The sequence below is a fragment of the Argiope bruennichi genome, chromosome X2 (genome assembly GCF_947563725.1).
Source record: "Argiope bruennichi chromosome X2, qqArgBrue1.1, whole genome shotgun sequence".
Taxonomy (NCBI): Eukaryota; Metazoa; Arthropoda; class Arachnida; order Araneae; family Araneidae; genus Argiope; species Argiope bruennichi.
The window spans coordinates 44,213,024-44,231,938 of record NC_079163.1 but is presented as its reverse complement, the minus strand read 5'-3'; the positions used below and the strand labels follow the sequence as shown (position 1 = coordinate 44,231,938).

The 18,915-nt window shown below is 28.7% G+C and overlaps 1 protein-coding gene and 1 long non-coding RNA gene across 2 annotated transcripts in view; one reads left to right on the top strand and one right to left on the bottom strand.

Annotated features, from left to right (window-relative positions):
- LOC129960815 (glutamate decarboxylase-like) overlaps positions 1–388 on the bottom strand; it is a 50,358-nt gene extending 49,970 nt beyond the window's left edge. The window contains exon 1 of the mRNA XM_056074473.1: positions 276–388. Within this exon, the coding sequence (XP_055930448.1) occupies positions 276–324 (49 nt within the window). The 5' untranslated portion in view covers positions 325–388. The remainder of the gene's footprint in view (positions 1–275) is intronic.
- A 216-nt stretch (positions 389–604) lies between these two features.
- LOC129961043 (uncharacterized) overlaps positions 605–18,915 on the top strand; it is a 34,197-nt gene continuing 15,886 nt past the window's right edge. The window contains exon 1 of the long non-coding RNA XR_008783749.1: positions 605–628. This is a non-coding gene — a long non-coding RNA (uncharacterized LOC129961043). The remainder of the gene's footprint in view (positions 629–18,915) is intronic.

Here is an 18,915-nt window from a genome sequence, read left to right as displayed (position 1 = left end):
ATTTTATAGTTTTATATTAATTGAGAAAATATTCTCTCCAAAAGACTTAATCTTATGCCTTTACGAAATATGACATTCTACATTTGCGTAATGTAGAGATAGGGGACAGTTATGAAATGAGTCGAACTCGATCAGAAAGTCGAGTCGGTCAGATCGAGTTCAGAAACGTAGACAATATTAAGTCAATGGAAAATTCTTGAAATTAAAATTTAGATGTATAATATTGGTTTATCTTTCTTAATTGATCATTTTAACTTAATTCAAATTTAACTCACCAGTATATTTTAAAGTTCCAATATCTTTGTTGGACGATTTCTTGTCCATGGCTGAAGATCTGGCTCTTGGTCTAGCTGCTGAATCAGTTCTGGTAGCCGGGATTCTGTCGCAGCATTGCCTTCCCCCCCTTGTAAAAATCGGGCTACGTTAATATATGCGGTATTTAAGTTTCCCGGACTCTACGCATCCATCGACGCACGCCTTCGCAATCGGCAAGCGTTGGAACATCCCACGCTCACATTCCATTGGTGGCAAGAATTACCCGGCTAAGGCGAAAGGCGGGGTCTACTCCCGGACTTCTTCGCTCTATCTTTTCTATCCTTTTCTCCATCACCATCCGAGGATGCTATTCGTAAGTAAGCTTTTCTCTTCCCTTTCTGGGTCTATTATTAAAACCAGGTTAGAATGCAAAAGTTTTGGGTTTTCCTAAGAATTAGCATTTTTCCAAAGCTGCAGTAGATTGAGAAAAGTGAAATGGAAAATTTGATTGTCACTGTTATTGGAATGAGTTAAAGTTCATTAATTGAAAATTTAATCTTTGCTTTTAATCTTTTAAAAAGAAATAAATTTTAGATAATACTAAGGTAATAAATAATTCCAAATATCATATTGTTGAGTTTATTGGAATTATTATTCCTAAAGTAAAAACAATTTTCAAAAATAATTGACTTTGTCTTACTGTTATTGTAAAAATCCTAAACATTAATGATATTCACATGCTTTATTTGAATGAAAGCTTCTAGTTAAGTCTTTTTTTTATTTCGAATTTACCTATACATTTTATTGTTTATGCAGTATTTATATCCTTGTGCAAATCTATCTTGAACTCTACCTTACAGTTTTATATATTTTAATGGAAAAAATGGCCTGCATTTTAGCTAGCTTAATTTACATGTAATGTTGTGCTTAATAAACATCTCCCAAATTCATTTTGTGCAAGAAAAATTTTAATAGTTGAAATTTTAATTGCATATTAAATTAAACTAGAATTAGTATACTAAAGTAGAAATTATGAATTAAGAATAAATAAATGCTTAATATTGTTTAATTACTTTAAAAATACTGATGATAATTTTCATGGTAATGGAAAATTATCAGTGAAGATGCAGAAATTCTTTATACTTAAATATTTTGATTCCAAATAATATCTTATTTTCTACATAAAGCATATATTAATGAATATAAAGAGCCATATTTTTCACCAATAAAGCAAATATATAAGTTATTGTTCTTTATGTTATTTGAAAATAGAATAATTTATTTTAATTAGCTACAATTATAAAGGAAAACGTCTACGAACAATGATATCTCGTTTCTAAAACTAGTAAATAAATGAAATTAACTAACGAGAAATATCAATTAGCATGGATTAATACTATGAAAAATAAAGATTGAAATTTTCTTTTTGGCTTCTTATTTTTAGCATTAGAATGTATTAATAACTTTCAACAATTTCGGAAACGTCAACTCATTTTAAGTATATTTCAAATTGTTCTTTCGACGCTGCATGACAAATTTTCTGAACAGGGATTGTTGTCCTTTGGTCTAATTGCAATACCTGAACGTCTTTCCAAATTTCATCTACTTATGGCACATTCACGTAAAGATATTCGAAACTCTAAATATTAACTCTAAGGACATCTAGTATTTTCAACATATCTAACAGGTCTTACATCTTAGTATAGTGAAACAGGGATTGTTCGATTCTCCATTCAGAATTATCGCAATCATAGAACGTAATATGCAATAAATTGCTATAAAAAAGCAAGTTTGTTCATTTCTCAAGTAGATGGAATTTTATTGGAATTTTCAAGCCATATTGGCCTTTTATCTTCATTCCCTGGAAAAACGTTTTAGAATGGAATAACAGTCATACGATTAATCGGATAAGATAACATGCGAAGTAGCAGAATTACCGAAATATGTAAGAAAATTGCATTAAATGCCGCAAATTGAGTTTTTGTAATGGAAAACAGTAACTTCGTTCCACACAAATAAAATGAATTGTAGCAGATAATAAAATACCTGCTTTCTATGAATTACAAACATAACATATTCAAATGAGTTTCTAATAGATAGGATTCTGCAAATAAGTTGCATCACATACTGCAATTAGTGTTTGCCACGGAAAGAAATAGCTACGTTGCTATAAGCGTTTTGAACTGCGCAAATAATATGAAAAGAAAACGTATGCAAAGTTAGATCTACAACAAAACATTTTTTTTCTAATATATTTTTTCCGCGCAGCACATTTAGTGTATTGCACGGTTGATGCAAACACTGGCAATGTGCCCAATCATCGCTCATAGCTGTGTAGATATATATTTTCTCTGCCAGCTTTCTAACTTTTCAAGTATTCAATTCTTTTAAATTGTATTTGCGAGTTTTTATATAAAAATTAGGTTCATGCAATTTTTTTGTACAACTTTATATTATAAAAAGATCTATAAAAACTGGAAGGGAATTCCAGTTTCTGTTATTTTTCAGCAAATTCTGACTTCCAGAGCCATTACTAATTTGAAAGTTTAGTAAGGAACAGTTTTTGTTCGCATTTGGATTACAGATTACTTAAAATGTCTAATTGCCATGCGGATTATTGTTATTTATTTTTTAGTGCTTTGGAATTTTAAAATAATTTTTCAATAGTTTCATAATTAATGAATTTAACTGGTTTACCTTGATTTATACTTTCTCTCTATATATTTTTGCTATATGCAATTTCTTTAGATTTGCATGGCCTCTTTCAACTTGTAAAGTGTTTATTCAACAACGACGACATTAATCTATAGTTTGGGACATTTAAGTTATTCTTTTATGAGATGTCGTGTAATTGGGACAACATTTCAATAATTTCATAGTTAAGATATCCAACTTTTCGTTTTAACAGGATTTACTTAAACAAAACTCTGCACTAATCATACCAATGAGTTAAGTATTAAAGCTTTTGATGCATAAAAATTATGCTTAAAAATATCATTCATGATTTAGTACAAATGTTTCCTAATTGATTCCTTAAGAAAAATTCAAGTGAGAGATATAATTGCTAAAATTAACTGCAAATACATCAAGCCAAAGTAATATCTGCGAAATGTATATTTTGAAACTGAAAATTACACAAAAATTAATGTACTGAAACTTACAAAAAAATTTCACATGTCATATGTAAGAAGAATGAAGAAACTTTGCAAAAAAATTAATTTTTAGCGAAGAGAAGAAAGAATCTACTTTTTTTATTTAGGTGATTTAGTAATTTTATCAGAAATTTGTTCGTTCAGGTAAGAGTTACCAAGTCCGAAAATTTCAATTTTGAGATATATTCTTCAACACCATCTCCAAGTAATTTCCTACATTCTGTTACAACTCACTAACTCTCTTAACTTTTGTGGCTGAATAACAAAGATGTTTGTATTTCCCTAAATCTAATAAGCATTTATATCTTCAGAGATAAATCATTTAGTCCAATTAATGACTTTTAGAAGATTCACCGCAAATGTGTATGAGACATGAAAAAGACTTACTGATTGTCTCCTTCTGCTGAGTATGGCATGATAATTGCTTTCGATGGTCTTCGAAAGTAGACATTGGTGATCAAATGACAGGAAATAGTTGAAAGGAGCTGAGTATGAAATTTTGGTAAAAGGATCGGTGCTCTTGTCCTCAAAAAATAATAAAACCCAAGGAGATTGTAAAGAAAACTGCAAGAATCATACCAAGAACATAAACAGTATGAAAAGGAAGCAAATAAGAGTAAATCATTAGGCAGACAAAAGAGCGACGGACGAGTGTTCTGTTTGATCTTCAGATTCCTGCAATAATGTGTCACTGATGCATTACAGCAGGAATTGTGTTGTTTCAGCTTAGTAATATATGAAGTAACCCCACCCCCCAAATATTGCTCAGTGTTACACGTAGTATGAAGTGAATGATAAGCGTGGTAATTTAAAAATCGGAATGCGTTTGTTCAACTTTCTGGTCACATTCCTAGAAAATAATAAAGAAGTTTCACTTTTTCTCTGACACATGTATTGATCAGAATCAAAACCAAGATATAGTATCTATGCTTATGTATTTGGTTCAAAAAATTTTCATCAAAATTATTCAGCAAAAAAACAGCATGGAATACGGACATGTAATAATGCAACATGATAGTATACAAAGCACTACTGAGGCAAAAAATGCATTCAGTCTACATAATGCGTAACTGCACAAACATCTTCAAGGTCGTCCGCTCTGCTAGGAAAAGGAAAAAAGCTCTCTCATATTTTATACATTAATTTGAGTTCAATGATTCTTAAGTTCAATCCCTCAAAACTTATGCAAAGGAATCTGAAGGAAATAAAGTCAACTGGCTGAAGGTAGAATGTTTCAATTTTGAGAGAAACACGCTGAATCAATATTTTTCAGATATGGTCATTTAAATAATTACTCAAAAGTCAATTCCTATGGTCCTAAACTTTCAAGTATTTATATTTCTCTCTTTACAATCTCTGCCTAGAAGTATGGTGACTTAATTCAATAGTGATATCATAAAAATTTCAATTTTGATATAATTCGCTGCCAAGTTCAAAGAACTCTTAAAAATTTAAATCCGAAACCAATCCAGGAAATGACTCGGAAAATGAATCTGATTTTGCTTAAATATATGATTAAGGCGTCACGAAAAAAATGTATGTTTATGCAATATTTGTATTTGCAATGATGTGATAAAAAGCTTATGTAGAAAATGCCAAAGGAAACTTTAGAATAAAAACAATGCTTTAGAAAATAATATTAGTATTAATAATTTATTTTTCCGTGCTAATATTATTAATGCATATTTTGTATTAATAAAAATAAATCAAATTGAGGATATAAACAAATAAGATCACATAAATAATGTACATTGTTCAAAAGGAGTCATTTTTTGGCAGGTAAAAATGACTAAATCCGCACATCTTTTATGGACTACTACAATCCACTAGAATTTCCAATTAATTATTTAATGATTTAAACCACTAATATATTCATCAGTAAATTTACTATGAAGATTATAAGCATGTAAAATAATGCTTACTATTTTTCATACCCAGTCAAATATTTAAATCGGCTGTATCTCAGAACTTCAGTTTTTGACGCTATGACTTTTACCTGAACGAAGACTAGGAAAAATGCAAAAAACTGAAACTTACAGTTATATATTTTCTAGGTTCTGATAATAATGTGAATTAAAAATTTTCTTTAAAAATTTTTATTCCCGAGTTACCTTAAATTAATAAAATTATGCTTCTTTTTCCTACTCTCGCTTTTATTTCAAAGTTCCATTTAAAGGTTTTATATTATGTAGTTTCCCTCTAATAACCTGATTAATAATTATATAGCTTACAAGAATATATATCGAATCAACAGTTATTCTATATGTTAAAATATGATCAACAGTTGCTTTATATATTACATATTAACTGCAACTGTAATGCAAAAGCCTTTATTTAAAAATGTCAAAGGAATTAACCATAAATAATAATACAATGACAAATATTAAAATATGCACCATTTCGGGAACATTCTCTTTTCATTTAACAGAGTAATTTCTTAAAATATAACTTCTTTTATCATAATCACTTCATGTTTTTTTGTGTACAGAACAACAGTGAAAACTTTTATTTATTGAAAACTTTAATCAGGAGTGATATTTCCTTATCGAAGTATGAGAATAAACTTTATCTGATTCAAAATTAATTTGACTTATTTTAGATGTCAGAATTAAATATTAAATGTTTATTACAATCTTAATTTCTAAAGCAACAATTTTTGAAGAATAATATATTAGTTATGATAGAGAAAATATTTTTTTACTTCTTTTCCTTTCATTTTGCGTTTAATTTCAGTGCACGAAACAGCAACGCAGTTTTATGTGTTGTATCCTAATGAGATATAATTTTCCAATGTTACAGAGTGAGAAAGGAACAAATGCCACCAAATTCAAGAGATATTTTGACGTTCTTTTCACGGCAAAAGAAGTTAGCATCAAATTATTAATTCGACTCCCATTAACAATGAATAAAAAATCATGAGAACCTTCAGTTTGGATTCGATGCGGAAGAAATACCTCTGACCATATTCTGAATTCATTTCTATTCACTTTTAATGCACAGAACAGCGAAGTACTCGGTTTTATAGCGTCGAATTATCAATTCGAAATACTCTGTCGAGAATCTTATAGCATTGTTCCACTGGGATAGGAAAAAGAAATTTTGACTTTTAGTCACGATCTTTTTTTTTCCCCTCTCTCTCTCTCTCTTTTTGTTCTTTACATCAAGCAACCAGTTTGTCTTTATCAATTGCTTTGTGATGCATAGTATTTATGTTTTTTTCAATCTTATTCACATTTTTTATTTATTTATTTATTTTGCAAAAAAAGTCTTATGCTTGATAATTAAAAAGATCTTGTATACATTCATTTTCTCCTAATCATTAAATTCCATTGGACTTGAATTCAAATGTTCACGGCTGTCGTGCGTGGAAGTTCAGACAAAATGATGCCAGCTAGTATATGTGATGGGTAAATCATGTTTTTTTGTTGTTGTTGTTTTTTCAAGAACATGGTCTTCTCTTCTTCCTATGTATAATTACTCAACTAACAGAGAACCCTTGTGGTTCTCAGTGGAATGCAATAACGTTATTATTGCATTCATCAGGAGAAAGAAATATCTTAATAATTGCCATATTTTCTGTTTTCATCATGAGGGAGATTCCGTATTTTCTGGTTTTGTTTTTTTTTATCGTGAGGGAGATTCTCTGTTTTAATTCTCATATTTTCTGCATTCATAATGAGTAAGAAGTATCTCTGATATTCCCTTCTCAAATCATATTAGAAATTTTTCACTTCTATCGTTTTGAATAACAAACTAATTCCTAATTTTAAGCCTTAAATCAAAATACACGGACATTCTCTGTATCTCACATTGCTGAAGAATGCAAGGAAAAAAAAAGACTCTATCCGATTCAAATGTAACTTGTCGGGACAAAAGAGTTTTTTTAAAAATTACTTTCACTCATAATATGTTTTATATTCAAATTCTCATTTTTAGTACATAAAAAAATAGCAAAATTTTCAGTTTCTGGGAATAGAATTACTGCATAAGGAGATAACTATCTTACACTTTCGAAAAATGAAGAGAGATCAAAGCACTAAACGATATGAAAAATAATAATATTCTATTTAGGCTGATATCTTTAAAAACTTATCTTTCATTATGTATTCATTACTCAACACTGCTGACTTTTATCATACAGAAAACAGCGGAATTTCTGGTTTTTAATTATCATGTCGGCAGTCATTTTGCACTTTTATAAAGCACAATGACAACAAAATGCCATTTGATCAACGTTCTGTTAGAGACAAATATTATTAAAATGATTGATACAATATCAATTACTACTAGCCCATAAAATGTCAATTACTACTAGCCCATAAAATGTCAATTACTACTAGCCAATCACTATCTAGAACTTCCATTAAAGCATTTATTCCTGTTTTGTGACAGAAACGATTTTAATTTGTACTTTTTAAGTACGTTCCTTCATAATGTGTTTTTCCCTCACACTCTTACTGTTAGAATATAAAAAACAATAAAGAAATTTTCAGTTTTTAGAGACCGCATTACGATTCAGGAAATTATCTTACCCATTTGAAGATAGAACGAAGTGCTATCTGATATTGGTGGAATATAAATATTCTTTTTAGGTTCACAATCTAAAAATAATTATCTTTTATTACGTGCTCATTATCCATTGCTGCTGCTTTTAATCGTACTAAATAAGGGCAGAATTTTCTGCTTTTAAGTAATTTTTATTACCAAGTAGTCAGTCATCTTACACTTTTGGGAAGAACGGTGAGAAGAAAAGGCCTTTCAACCCAAGGGAAATTTTGACATTCTGTTAGTGACAAAAATATTACCAAAAGGATCAGTACTGTATCAATTATTACTGTATTCACTAACATAAAAATTATTTATTTTTATTTTACAACATAGGCGATTTTTAACTCTTGAGTTTTCATCGTTCGTTCTGTACTCATCACAACTCTCTTTTAGTGCTGAGAATATCAGCAGAGTTTCCTGTTTTTAAGCACGGAATTACCGCATGGAGTCATTTTACGCTTTTGGATAGTACGGGGAGAACAAAACACCATCCGATCCAAGTGGAATTTTGGCATTTTGTCCGGAGAGACTGGAAGGGGGAAAATGAATAGGGCAGGGACAGGGCAAAGCCTGGAATGAATGGCGGAGGTAATCGACAGCGGCACTCCCCCTAATCCAGAGGCTTTAAGCGGCGCTCGGGAGAAGTCACGTCCGCTCCGATGCCGCAACCATGCTCCCGTAAACGGACTGCTTTCTCTTCATTTTGAAAGCTTTGTTGCACTAGCTTACTTTTTTTATTATTGCTATTCATTTCAATTTTTGTAAAAAAAAAAGAAAGATTTGAGTTGGTCTCATGGAGAATTTAATGAAAGAAGTTTCTGTAGAAGGTATGTTTAATGGAATGAAGGAAATTATCTTTCATGAGAGAAAAATGAGTCTTTAATAAAGGTTTAGTTTCTCTGTTCAAAATATTTTAAATTTGAATATTCTTTCTTTCATAAATTTATATTTATTCAATGAATGGTAATAATTTCAGAGAAAAATTAATTTAATAAAATCGTAACTAGTGTAATTATCAAATTTAAAATTAAATTAAAGTTTTCTACAATAGAGAAACATTTTTTTAACAATTTAGTATCTAGCATTTTACTTAACATATAATCTCAAGTCGCGCCTCGCTTCCAGAGATTTCTGTTGAATTTGTTTAGAAAATTGTTTACTTTAATATAAGATAATTTATATATTACTTAGATATATTTGTTTGTTTACCGTTGATATATTTTTACATTGACAGAAATTTTCAATATTCTACTTCTTTTGTGCTTTTATATCCTTCTGAGAAGCTGCTTCTAATCAATTTCAACACAATGACAGAAATTTTCAGATATTCTACTTCTTTCGTGCTTTTATATCCTTCTAAGAGGCTGCATCTAATCAATTTCAACAAATTTAAACATGGAAAACCTGAAAAAATTTGTTTTACTAGTGAAAGACATGCCTTTATTGCCTTTTGATTTAACCATGAATTTAGCTTTCATCTACTTAGAAATGGGGAATGTCCTTCTTGATTTCAAAAGAAATTAGAAGTTGCCCAATTTCAAGAGATTTTAAATTTTGAATGAAAACTCAGATTTAAAAATTTAGCATATTTAATGCCTTTAAAGATTTTTTTTTAAATATAACTATGGATTTACCTTCCATCTGCTTGAAAATGAGAAATATTCTTCTTGATTTCACTCAGAATAAAAAGATATTCAACTTAAAGAAATTTTTTACGTTCCATAAGCATTTTTATACAATTTTTTTAACTTCGAATGGTCTATCCTTTTATTGAATATTCAGTTATCTATGTAACTTAGAAGAAAAATTTGTTCTAATTATTATGTTTATTATGAAAGGTCGTTTACATTTCTACTGAGGAACCATCGCGTGGTTAATTAATTGGTGGAGTTTAATAGAGTACAAGCCAGATTTCGCTATCTTGCGCCTTAATAAACCATAAAAACTAATGCGAATGTAAGAAATATTCAGATATTATCTTAACTGAAAACAGGGTTCAAATAAATATGTGGTATTAACATAAAACTAAACTAAAGATAAATATGTTATAGAATAGAATTGAAATAAAAAGCGAAATAAGGTTGTAGACAAGAACAATGAATATAAGAAAAAATCTTTGTTTTAATTTCATTCATTTCATCACATAGATGGACTGTATAAACTGATTGAGACCTGAACAATCTTTAATTAGTGGGAGATAAAAGTTTTAGGCTGACATGCTGATTGAGGTGCTATTCTAGCTAATTGACTGTTTGTTAAAAACCCGTCCCAATGTACTTCGTGCCATTCGTGAAACAAATAAAATTAATACCAGTAAAAATGCAACTAGTTTGAATCGGATTAATTATTTAAATATTTTCTAGTTTTTCATATAGCTTTATCTGATACAAAACTTGCATATTTTCACACTCTTTTATTTAATTTCACTTGTTTCACGTTTGTAAAGAAGGAATTTTATAATATATTTTTCACTCACTTCTTCATTTTAGATTTTTGGAATTTTATACATTTGAGAGCTCTCGGTGAAAGTATATTAAAGTAGTATATTCAGAATATCGTCGTCAGCTTATCGATTAATTTATTAAGTTTGATTGCATACGAGTAGCAATCATTTGCTAATGAATTTTAAAAAAAGCGATTTAAAAGTTTCATAATATTTATAAAAATGAATTATAAATCAGAGAATGAAGATTAAGAAATAATTAAAATAAAACAATTATCTTTGGGAGATTTTGAAAACGGTCTTCTTTTGGTTAGATTTAATTCTTTTAAAAACTGAAGCTTGACTTAATCAATTACCAAAAACTGTCACAATGAATAAAGGAACAACACAAGGTGATATAAATATTACAAACAGCATTTTCTATCATGATTATGCATCAGTGGTGAAAAAATGATTAATTCCAGTTAATATCCTAGATATTTTGTTTATGATAAAAAGCTTAAAAACTTTTATAAATAAATAAGGAATGCCAGAAATTATGTCCCTGATTACAAAATACTAGAATATGGAAAAATAATTTAGCACATCATCTTCTATTAATTTTGAGATGCCACGTTTAAAGCTGGAAAATTTTCAAATTTATAAATACTTTCATTAAAAGAAAAAAAAAAAGATAGCTAGAAATATTTTCTTGGTGACAAACTTTTTCTAATATTTTTTATTTATTTTCTGTCTTCCAACTTTTTCTCCATCTATATCGAATATTTATTTTTTTATCTAAAAAATATTTAAACTTTACTATATAATCTAAAAAGTCATGTATGTAGATTTAGTACTTGCAAATACTATTTCTTTATTATGTTCTTTTAGAATCGTTAAAAATGCTGTTCAGTGAAATTTAACTAAAAAGATTCAAGTAAATCTTTAGAAATCGTAAAGATTTGTTATATCTCTATTATACATATTTTTCTTGATAATATATTCTAGAACAATGGATTTTCTAAGATAAATATTGAGGATTTGTTTGAACTACCTAAAGCTATTAGAGGCAATTTTTACTCAAAATCACAGAGATCCGATGACTTACACTGCCAAATACAGTGTGATTATAAAATATTTTTTTCTTGTCTAGAGGTTTTTGTGGCTTAAATTAATGACTATAATGAGGTCAGATTTTGTGCATAAGACTTCACAAGTAGAGAGAGAAGAATTTCGCGGAAAAAAAATTTAATACCACAAGTCAGTGATCAGAAAATTTTATGGCTGCAGAAGTTGAACTCGATAAAAAGAAATTTAACATTTCTGTTTAATAACCCGTTAAAATATTTGAACAAAGAATGAAATAAAAATTTATTAAAAATTAATATTGCGATAGTTAATGATGGGCTGCGCTCCTCAATTTCCAGATTTCTTTCATTTTGCTTAATATAGAAATAGTATAAATACTTTTAGATTGGGTTTAAGGTATATAAATATATTTGCATCTCTTTTGAAAATCTCTTGATGTATTTGTTCAATTATTTCCTTATTGTTTATAATTCAACCAGGAAAAAAATATATAAAACAATATGCGAAGCATGCAATATAAATATTGTATTATAATACAATCGCTTCAAATTTTGGGTTCATGATACTTAGTTAACACAATGATCAACATAAAAAACGTTTCTTTGAACGGACTTTCAATTAGTAGTGAGTATGCACGCACCCAAATATATAGTTTATAAGTCATATTTAAATGATATTTTTCAATATATTATCATTTTAAATTAATAAAAAATTCACATCACAAATTTAATGTTAAAATTACCATTTTTGTATTATTTCAAAATTTGTTCTTGAATATTAATAAAATTCATGCATCTCATTTCATTAGTCTTCAAATCAAAATCACACTCGGTCTCCTTTATTTATAATTTAAGCTTTGGTATTGATCAAGTAATAAATAGTTTTTAGCTATTTAATATATATCGAATATTTATAAAAATCGCAAATTATAAATGTATGTACAAAGCGGCTAAAAGTCACTGTCCTCAAAGGTTTGGTTGGCTTAATGTACGAGACCTTTGAACATTACCTAATAGCTACCATAAAAAATATTCACTTTGGAAAGATATGAAAAATAATGTTTGCGCCGACAAAATAATTAGGTCTCTTGACAGTCGCCAATTTATAAAATGGCTCTTTCTCATCCATTTTCTTACCTTCTTTCTTTACGTGAACGAAGACAGAACATGTCCATTTCCTGAGCGAAATATGAGGCTAACAATACGTTGCTCTTCCAACGTATTGAATAAAAAAAGATTGCATTCAATGGAGGGGAAAAAAGAAAAAGATTAAGTAAGAATAAAGTTAATCTTAAAGCAGAACATTAGAGCAAGCCCTACAATTCGAAAATGATTTGAGTTTAATTATATATTTTTTTTGTTTGTTTTTTTAATGTTGAAAATATAATGCTAAATTTATATTGATTTTCGAAATTTTAGTATAAAAAGTGTATTTAAATTTTATTTCCTTTTTAAAGTATTTTTAATCTAGAAGATACTTTAATAAATGCTTCAAAAATAAAGCAATAATAGGGTTAAATAACTGCTAAGTAAAAGTTTTCAAACTTTTGATTGGGGAGTTAAACACAATGTCAAGGACAACGAAAATTGAATTTCAGAGTTTCTGATGCTGTTTTCATCGCTTAATTTTAACGATAATTTTAAATGATTTTAAAGGTTTTTTCTCATTTAAAACTTTTAAAATAATAAACACTTCAAATAAATGCAGATAATATTGAATGTTTATGATGATAAATGAAAGATGTCAATGTAGTGAGTGCTATATATGTTGCAATAAGTTCTTCTGAGCATAGGAATAAGTATTATGTCTTGTGAACTTATTATTGAGAAACAAAGAATATAAGCAAAAATAATATTTCTTACGAGGAAAATAATATTATTGTTTTTGTTTTTCTAAACTAATGGAATAGAATTCAAATGAAGCCACGGCTGCTGAATTACATTGCTATGTAACTATGTATTACTGATATCTTACACTGGACTAAGGCATAGGTTTTGCGTAATCTTTTTCAACAGGAAAAATGTTTAATTTTTCAACTAAAGCTATTACGACGGAAAAGACATAGGCAACTGGCGTATGAAATTGTTTTTCAATTTCGCCTTTAACAAGCCTGAATTATTTAAGGCATGATATTAAATAGATTTGAAAGGACAGTTTTAAATATTTTAAATTTGTATTGCTCCGAAAACTTCACTCTTTTAAAATGGAAGTTTTTTAGCATATTGTTGTACATATTAACTAACTTATAAAAATATATAAATAACCTAAAACTAACTAAAAACATCTTCTATACATCAGTGGTAGTTCACATGCCGCTTTCTCAATATTTTTAAACCAATGACATTTTCTTATATGTTAGTGTATCTATTACTTTTCCTTCTTTGTCCGATTCGTGGTCAATTTAACAATATTTAAAGTCGGTGATAATTGACAGTTCATAAAAAGCTACGAGATACCGCATAACTTATGAGTAACGTAGCAGTGTTTCTGAACATCTTAATATGACAGGAAGATAGTTCTATGAAATCAAATACTCCATATATCAAGCGCTCTGATTTTAATTATAGATTTTTCATTTCACTGTATTTAATTAATTAGATTTTAAAAATAAATTCTCTTAAAATATATCAGTTATTTTAAACTGTTTAGAATCATATTTAGGACTATTTAATTAGGCGTAATGATGCTCTGTTCAATTTTTGTCGTAGTATGAACTTAAATTATTACTGATTATACTTAATTATATCTAAAGCTTTCGATTTCAGCAGTTCTGCAGATTAAAATAAGTGGAGGAATTTCACAGATGAATTTATTCCAGTATTAAAACATTTTCCAACAAAAATAAAAATTTATTTAAAATTCCTTCATGCCAACCACTTGTTACTTCCCAAATTTTTGTCTGGAGTATCCATTTATTTTAGTTCAGTTTTTCTAACCCAACTTTATGGATTTTTTCAAACGTATATATTCAACATCAAAATATTACTACGTTCAAGAGTACCGAAACTATATTAATAATTTCCAAATGTAAATGAATTAGGCTATTGTTTTTCTGCTCAAATGAAGAGTACCATAATACCGATTAGTTAGAACAGGTTTCATCCTGTTCAAATACGTATGGTACATGCGAGTAGCTCTTGATTCCAGGCATTTCAACACTTTACATTCATTCGCAAAGAAGATCCAGTCCTAGGTATTCCATTAACATTGGACGCCGACTCACAGGTTGGACCTGGCGTCAAATTACTTGTCGAATTATATCCCACAACTGTCTTTTATTCTCCCCTGACCACCCTCAGTCACTATTTCCTCGCTTGAAAAATTTGTTTAAGGTGCAATGATTCTCAAGTTCCGAAAGTGTACAGTGAGGAAGGCACTGAGAAATAAGAAAAACAGAGGCTTATATTTCACATTTACATCTCTGTATGAACAATTGCAAAAATACATAGTTGCACGGGATAGTTACTTCGAAGGAAACACCAAACAAACAGGTTCTATCAGGTAACATAATTTTTGGAGTTTTTTGAATTTAGAAAAATGCTTTTTTTTTCCCTAATTTTTTTGGGATGGTAAATTGTATCATTATTAGCAAACATTAAAGTCAGAAAAACCTTGCAATGATTAAACATTATATAAAAATCAATTAATTGGGGCACATTCACATGACAAAAGTAACTACTCATTGTATCTAACATTTAACTATACATATTCTGTGGTATTACGCCAGCTTTTTTTTTTTTTTTTTTTTTTTTTTTTTTTCTTCTTCTTCTTCTTCTTAATGAGCAATCGATTGATACTTTAAAATGGCTCAAAGCATTTACTGTGTATCATGTAATTATAATATATTTTGCATACATACATGTAACTAAAACACACTCATTAGCATTTTTAGCTACTAACTTTGAAACCTAAGCACATTTCGTATACCCTTTTCTTCATAGTGAGAAAAATATCTAGATAGTTTTTTGCCAGTTTTTAAGATTATAATAAAAAATGGAAAACATCTTTATAAACTATAAATATGATTAACTGAAGAATTTGCTGTCGCTAAATATATCAATACTTGTAGAGAAGAATGAAGAATTTAACCTCCTAATTGTCATTCATGCGCGTCATGCGAACATCTGATTATCTCTCCTCATCTTTATAATATGAAATTAAATCTTTCAAAGATACTATGGCACAGAAGTTACATATAGTCCAAAAAAATCTATAGCTTTCTACAGATTGTTAAATCAATTTGTAAAACAGCGCATTCCCGTAAGTCGAGGTATAATCTAATAAAAGTAAAAGCAATGCAGTTACAATTCATTCCTATATCAAATTATGAAAAATATCCAGAAGAATTTTATAGCATCATAGCACCGAAAGCAGTGAAAATATTATTTATAAGGAATAATGAAATAATACCAGAAGTCCTTTTATTATTCTTCTTAAAAATCATATTTAAATTTTTATCAAAATTTAATATTTTTTATAAAAATAGTATTGATTAAACGCCGTGTATTTCAGCAATATCTTTATTATTTAAACATGTAATTTTATATTGTATTTCACAAAAAGAAATTCCTAGTGGTACTCTAAATTAATGAGCAGAGAGCCAACAAAAGGTACTGATTGAATTATCATGAAAAAGCATACTCGGAGGCGAATTTTGTCTCTGGATCAATCAACTTAACACTAACAAATTCCCTTACTTAATTTTGCTATTAATTCTATAAATCTCAATAATAATAAATTTTTTACCTGTTAACAAAAGTAAGAAGTTTTTTTTTTTTTACCTACTGCTAAATGATAAATGTATTCTATATAAATATAACCCAACTTTTCAAATAAAATCAATTCGATGCTAACTTCAGTTGCCTCGTATGTTTGCTTTTTATATATGTGATGATTCCTGTTAAAAAAAACTTCAAAAATCACGAGTTTCCTTTAATACGTTTGTAAAATGCAAAATAATCATACCAGATTTTTTTTAGTTGCCCTTTTAAAAAAAATTATACATTTTAAAAATTGCTTCCCTCTTCTAGTTTCTAGAAAGACTTCCTTGGCTTTTATACATGAATAATCTCAACTTCTCCTTCAGCGATCATTTCTGTAGCCTTGGGTTCAATATAAAGCGAAAGAATAACATTCGGAAGCTAAAATTTTAAATATTTCTTATTAAAAATATTAATTAATATGTCTGAAAGAAATCGCATGTTAGGATCACATAGATGTTTAAATTAAAAAATTAATTCTATTTATATATTTGCTACTAAAAGAAATTTTTAAAATTAAAGTATTCCATCTTCAATAAATTTGGTTTTCCAACTGTAATCTTTTTGAAAATTCTTAAATTCTGAAACCGTATTTGAAATAAAATTTATGTTAATATTTTTTATCTATTTCGATAAATATAAAATGAATAGTTTATTATATACCAAAGGAAGTAATCGATATCGAATACGTTTTGAATTTGAAAGTAGAACTCACTGAATGTGAAATGCCTCAATTTTACAATTATCTCCTGATGACAAATATATAAGAGTAACCTGTATCCTAATTTAAATTGACATCTGATTTATCATATAATTATTTCCAATGGAGGATTTATTGCAAATATTCAATAGCAGATTTTGATAATATGAAGCCACAGACGCAAAATTGTTTTCAGGTTTTATCCCCAACTCAATTTCGTAAATTTGCCCCTGGATTAGTAACACACGGGCATTGAACAGATTTTGAAGCCTTTTAAGATCTCGAGGAACGAGGCCAGCAACTCTAGCACCGTGGGAAAAACCGTCACTCGAAATGTTATAAAAAAGTATTTAGAGTTTTGTTTTAAAAATTATTACTGGGTCAGTATATCCGTAATATCATTAAAAATACTACAATTTATTAATGTAAGGAAATATATCGTTAATGAAAAGCAGAATTACTTTTATTCACTTTGGTTCAATTTTTTAAGTAATCATTTGGAGGGGGGAAAATGTTGATAACAAAAAAAAATATGTAGTATACCAATGAGATAGCATTAAATCATAAAAATATACAGCGTACCAATGAGATAGCACTTAAACAGAAAAAAATGCATTATAACAATGAGATATCATTAATTTCATCATTTTCTTTACGTTATGCTCTTCTTTTTGAGATTGTTTTTCGAAAGAGATTAAAAGTTTTCTTTTTACGTTCTGAAGCCTACATTTCTTTCTACCTTGTTTATTTGGCCTTTATTGAAAATTTGACTGAGTTTGACATGCAAGGTTTACAAATTTGGTTTCGAAACCAATTGAAAGTTTTTTATTATTCTCTCGTTCATGAAATATGTAAAAAGTAAATACAGTACACTCCCGATTATCCGCGGAATTGGGTGGCGCGGCCACCGCGGATAACAAAAATCGCGGATAATCCGAAAAAATCTAAAAACGGGTATAGCAAAAGAGAAAACAGTCATTCCAACTTTAAAAAATCGTTTTATGTACATTAAAACGTAAAATAAACAGCAGGAAATGTTTAACTAATGCTTAATATTTTAGTATATCACTCAAAACTAACCTAAAATGCATTTTGTTAATGAAAACAGAAAAGTGCTTTGTACTTACGAGAGGCGTCAAGGATACACAGAAAAATTAATACATATGTACTGTTTTAATACTGTAATGTATTATGTAATTACAAAAGCATAACTGTAAAACTACACCTTTTTGAAGAAATCAGTCATTTGAGTTTGCTTCTTGCTTTGGAAGCATTTTCTCTTTGCTTGGAAGCAATAAATAAATAAATAAATAAATAAAAAATACTTATTGCGGCAGGCGCGGATAATCGGGAGTCTACTGTATTACATTCATAAAAATTCAACCTAGAAATTTTAATAAGTATATGAAATTTATATCTCCCTGAGCCCGAAAAAACATTTTACTTTCATCTATTTGTTTGAGAGCACAATAACTCAAACCTGGACCTTGCTCTTTAAATGAAATTTCTTATGTGGTCTTTAGAATTATGAATCAATAGTAACTTTGAATGAAATCTGTTAACGGGAACTATTTCTTTTAAGTCCGTCCTTTGCAAATGAACGCGATAATAAAAAGTGCAATAATTTAGATAAACAAAATTTAAGTTACAGTTTTATGACCAGAATTACAATTATGTATCAGTTTTTGAAACAAGTATGGCAAGGTATTGAATGTCTCAATTTTTCATCATATGCATGCGAGCTTCATTATTCAAAGATTCAACAAGCTAAATGGATAAGTTTCAGAATATCATCTTTACACTAAATTATAGGTCTTCGTATAACTTTGAACTGGTCTGCCAAAGAGTAGACTGTCCGTCTGTTGGCTTGTCCATGTGTATATGAATGCAATAACTCAAAAACTCTTAAGAGGAGGACGAATGAAGTTCTGTATTAAATTTCAGGCCGAATCAGTAAAAAACAGATCCAAATTGAATACCGCATTTTTT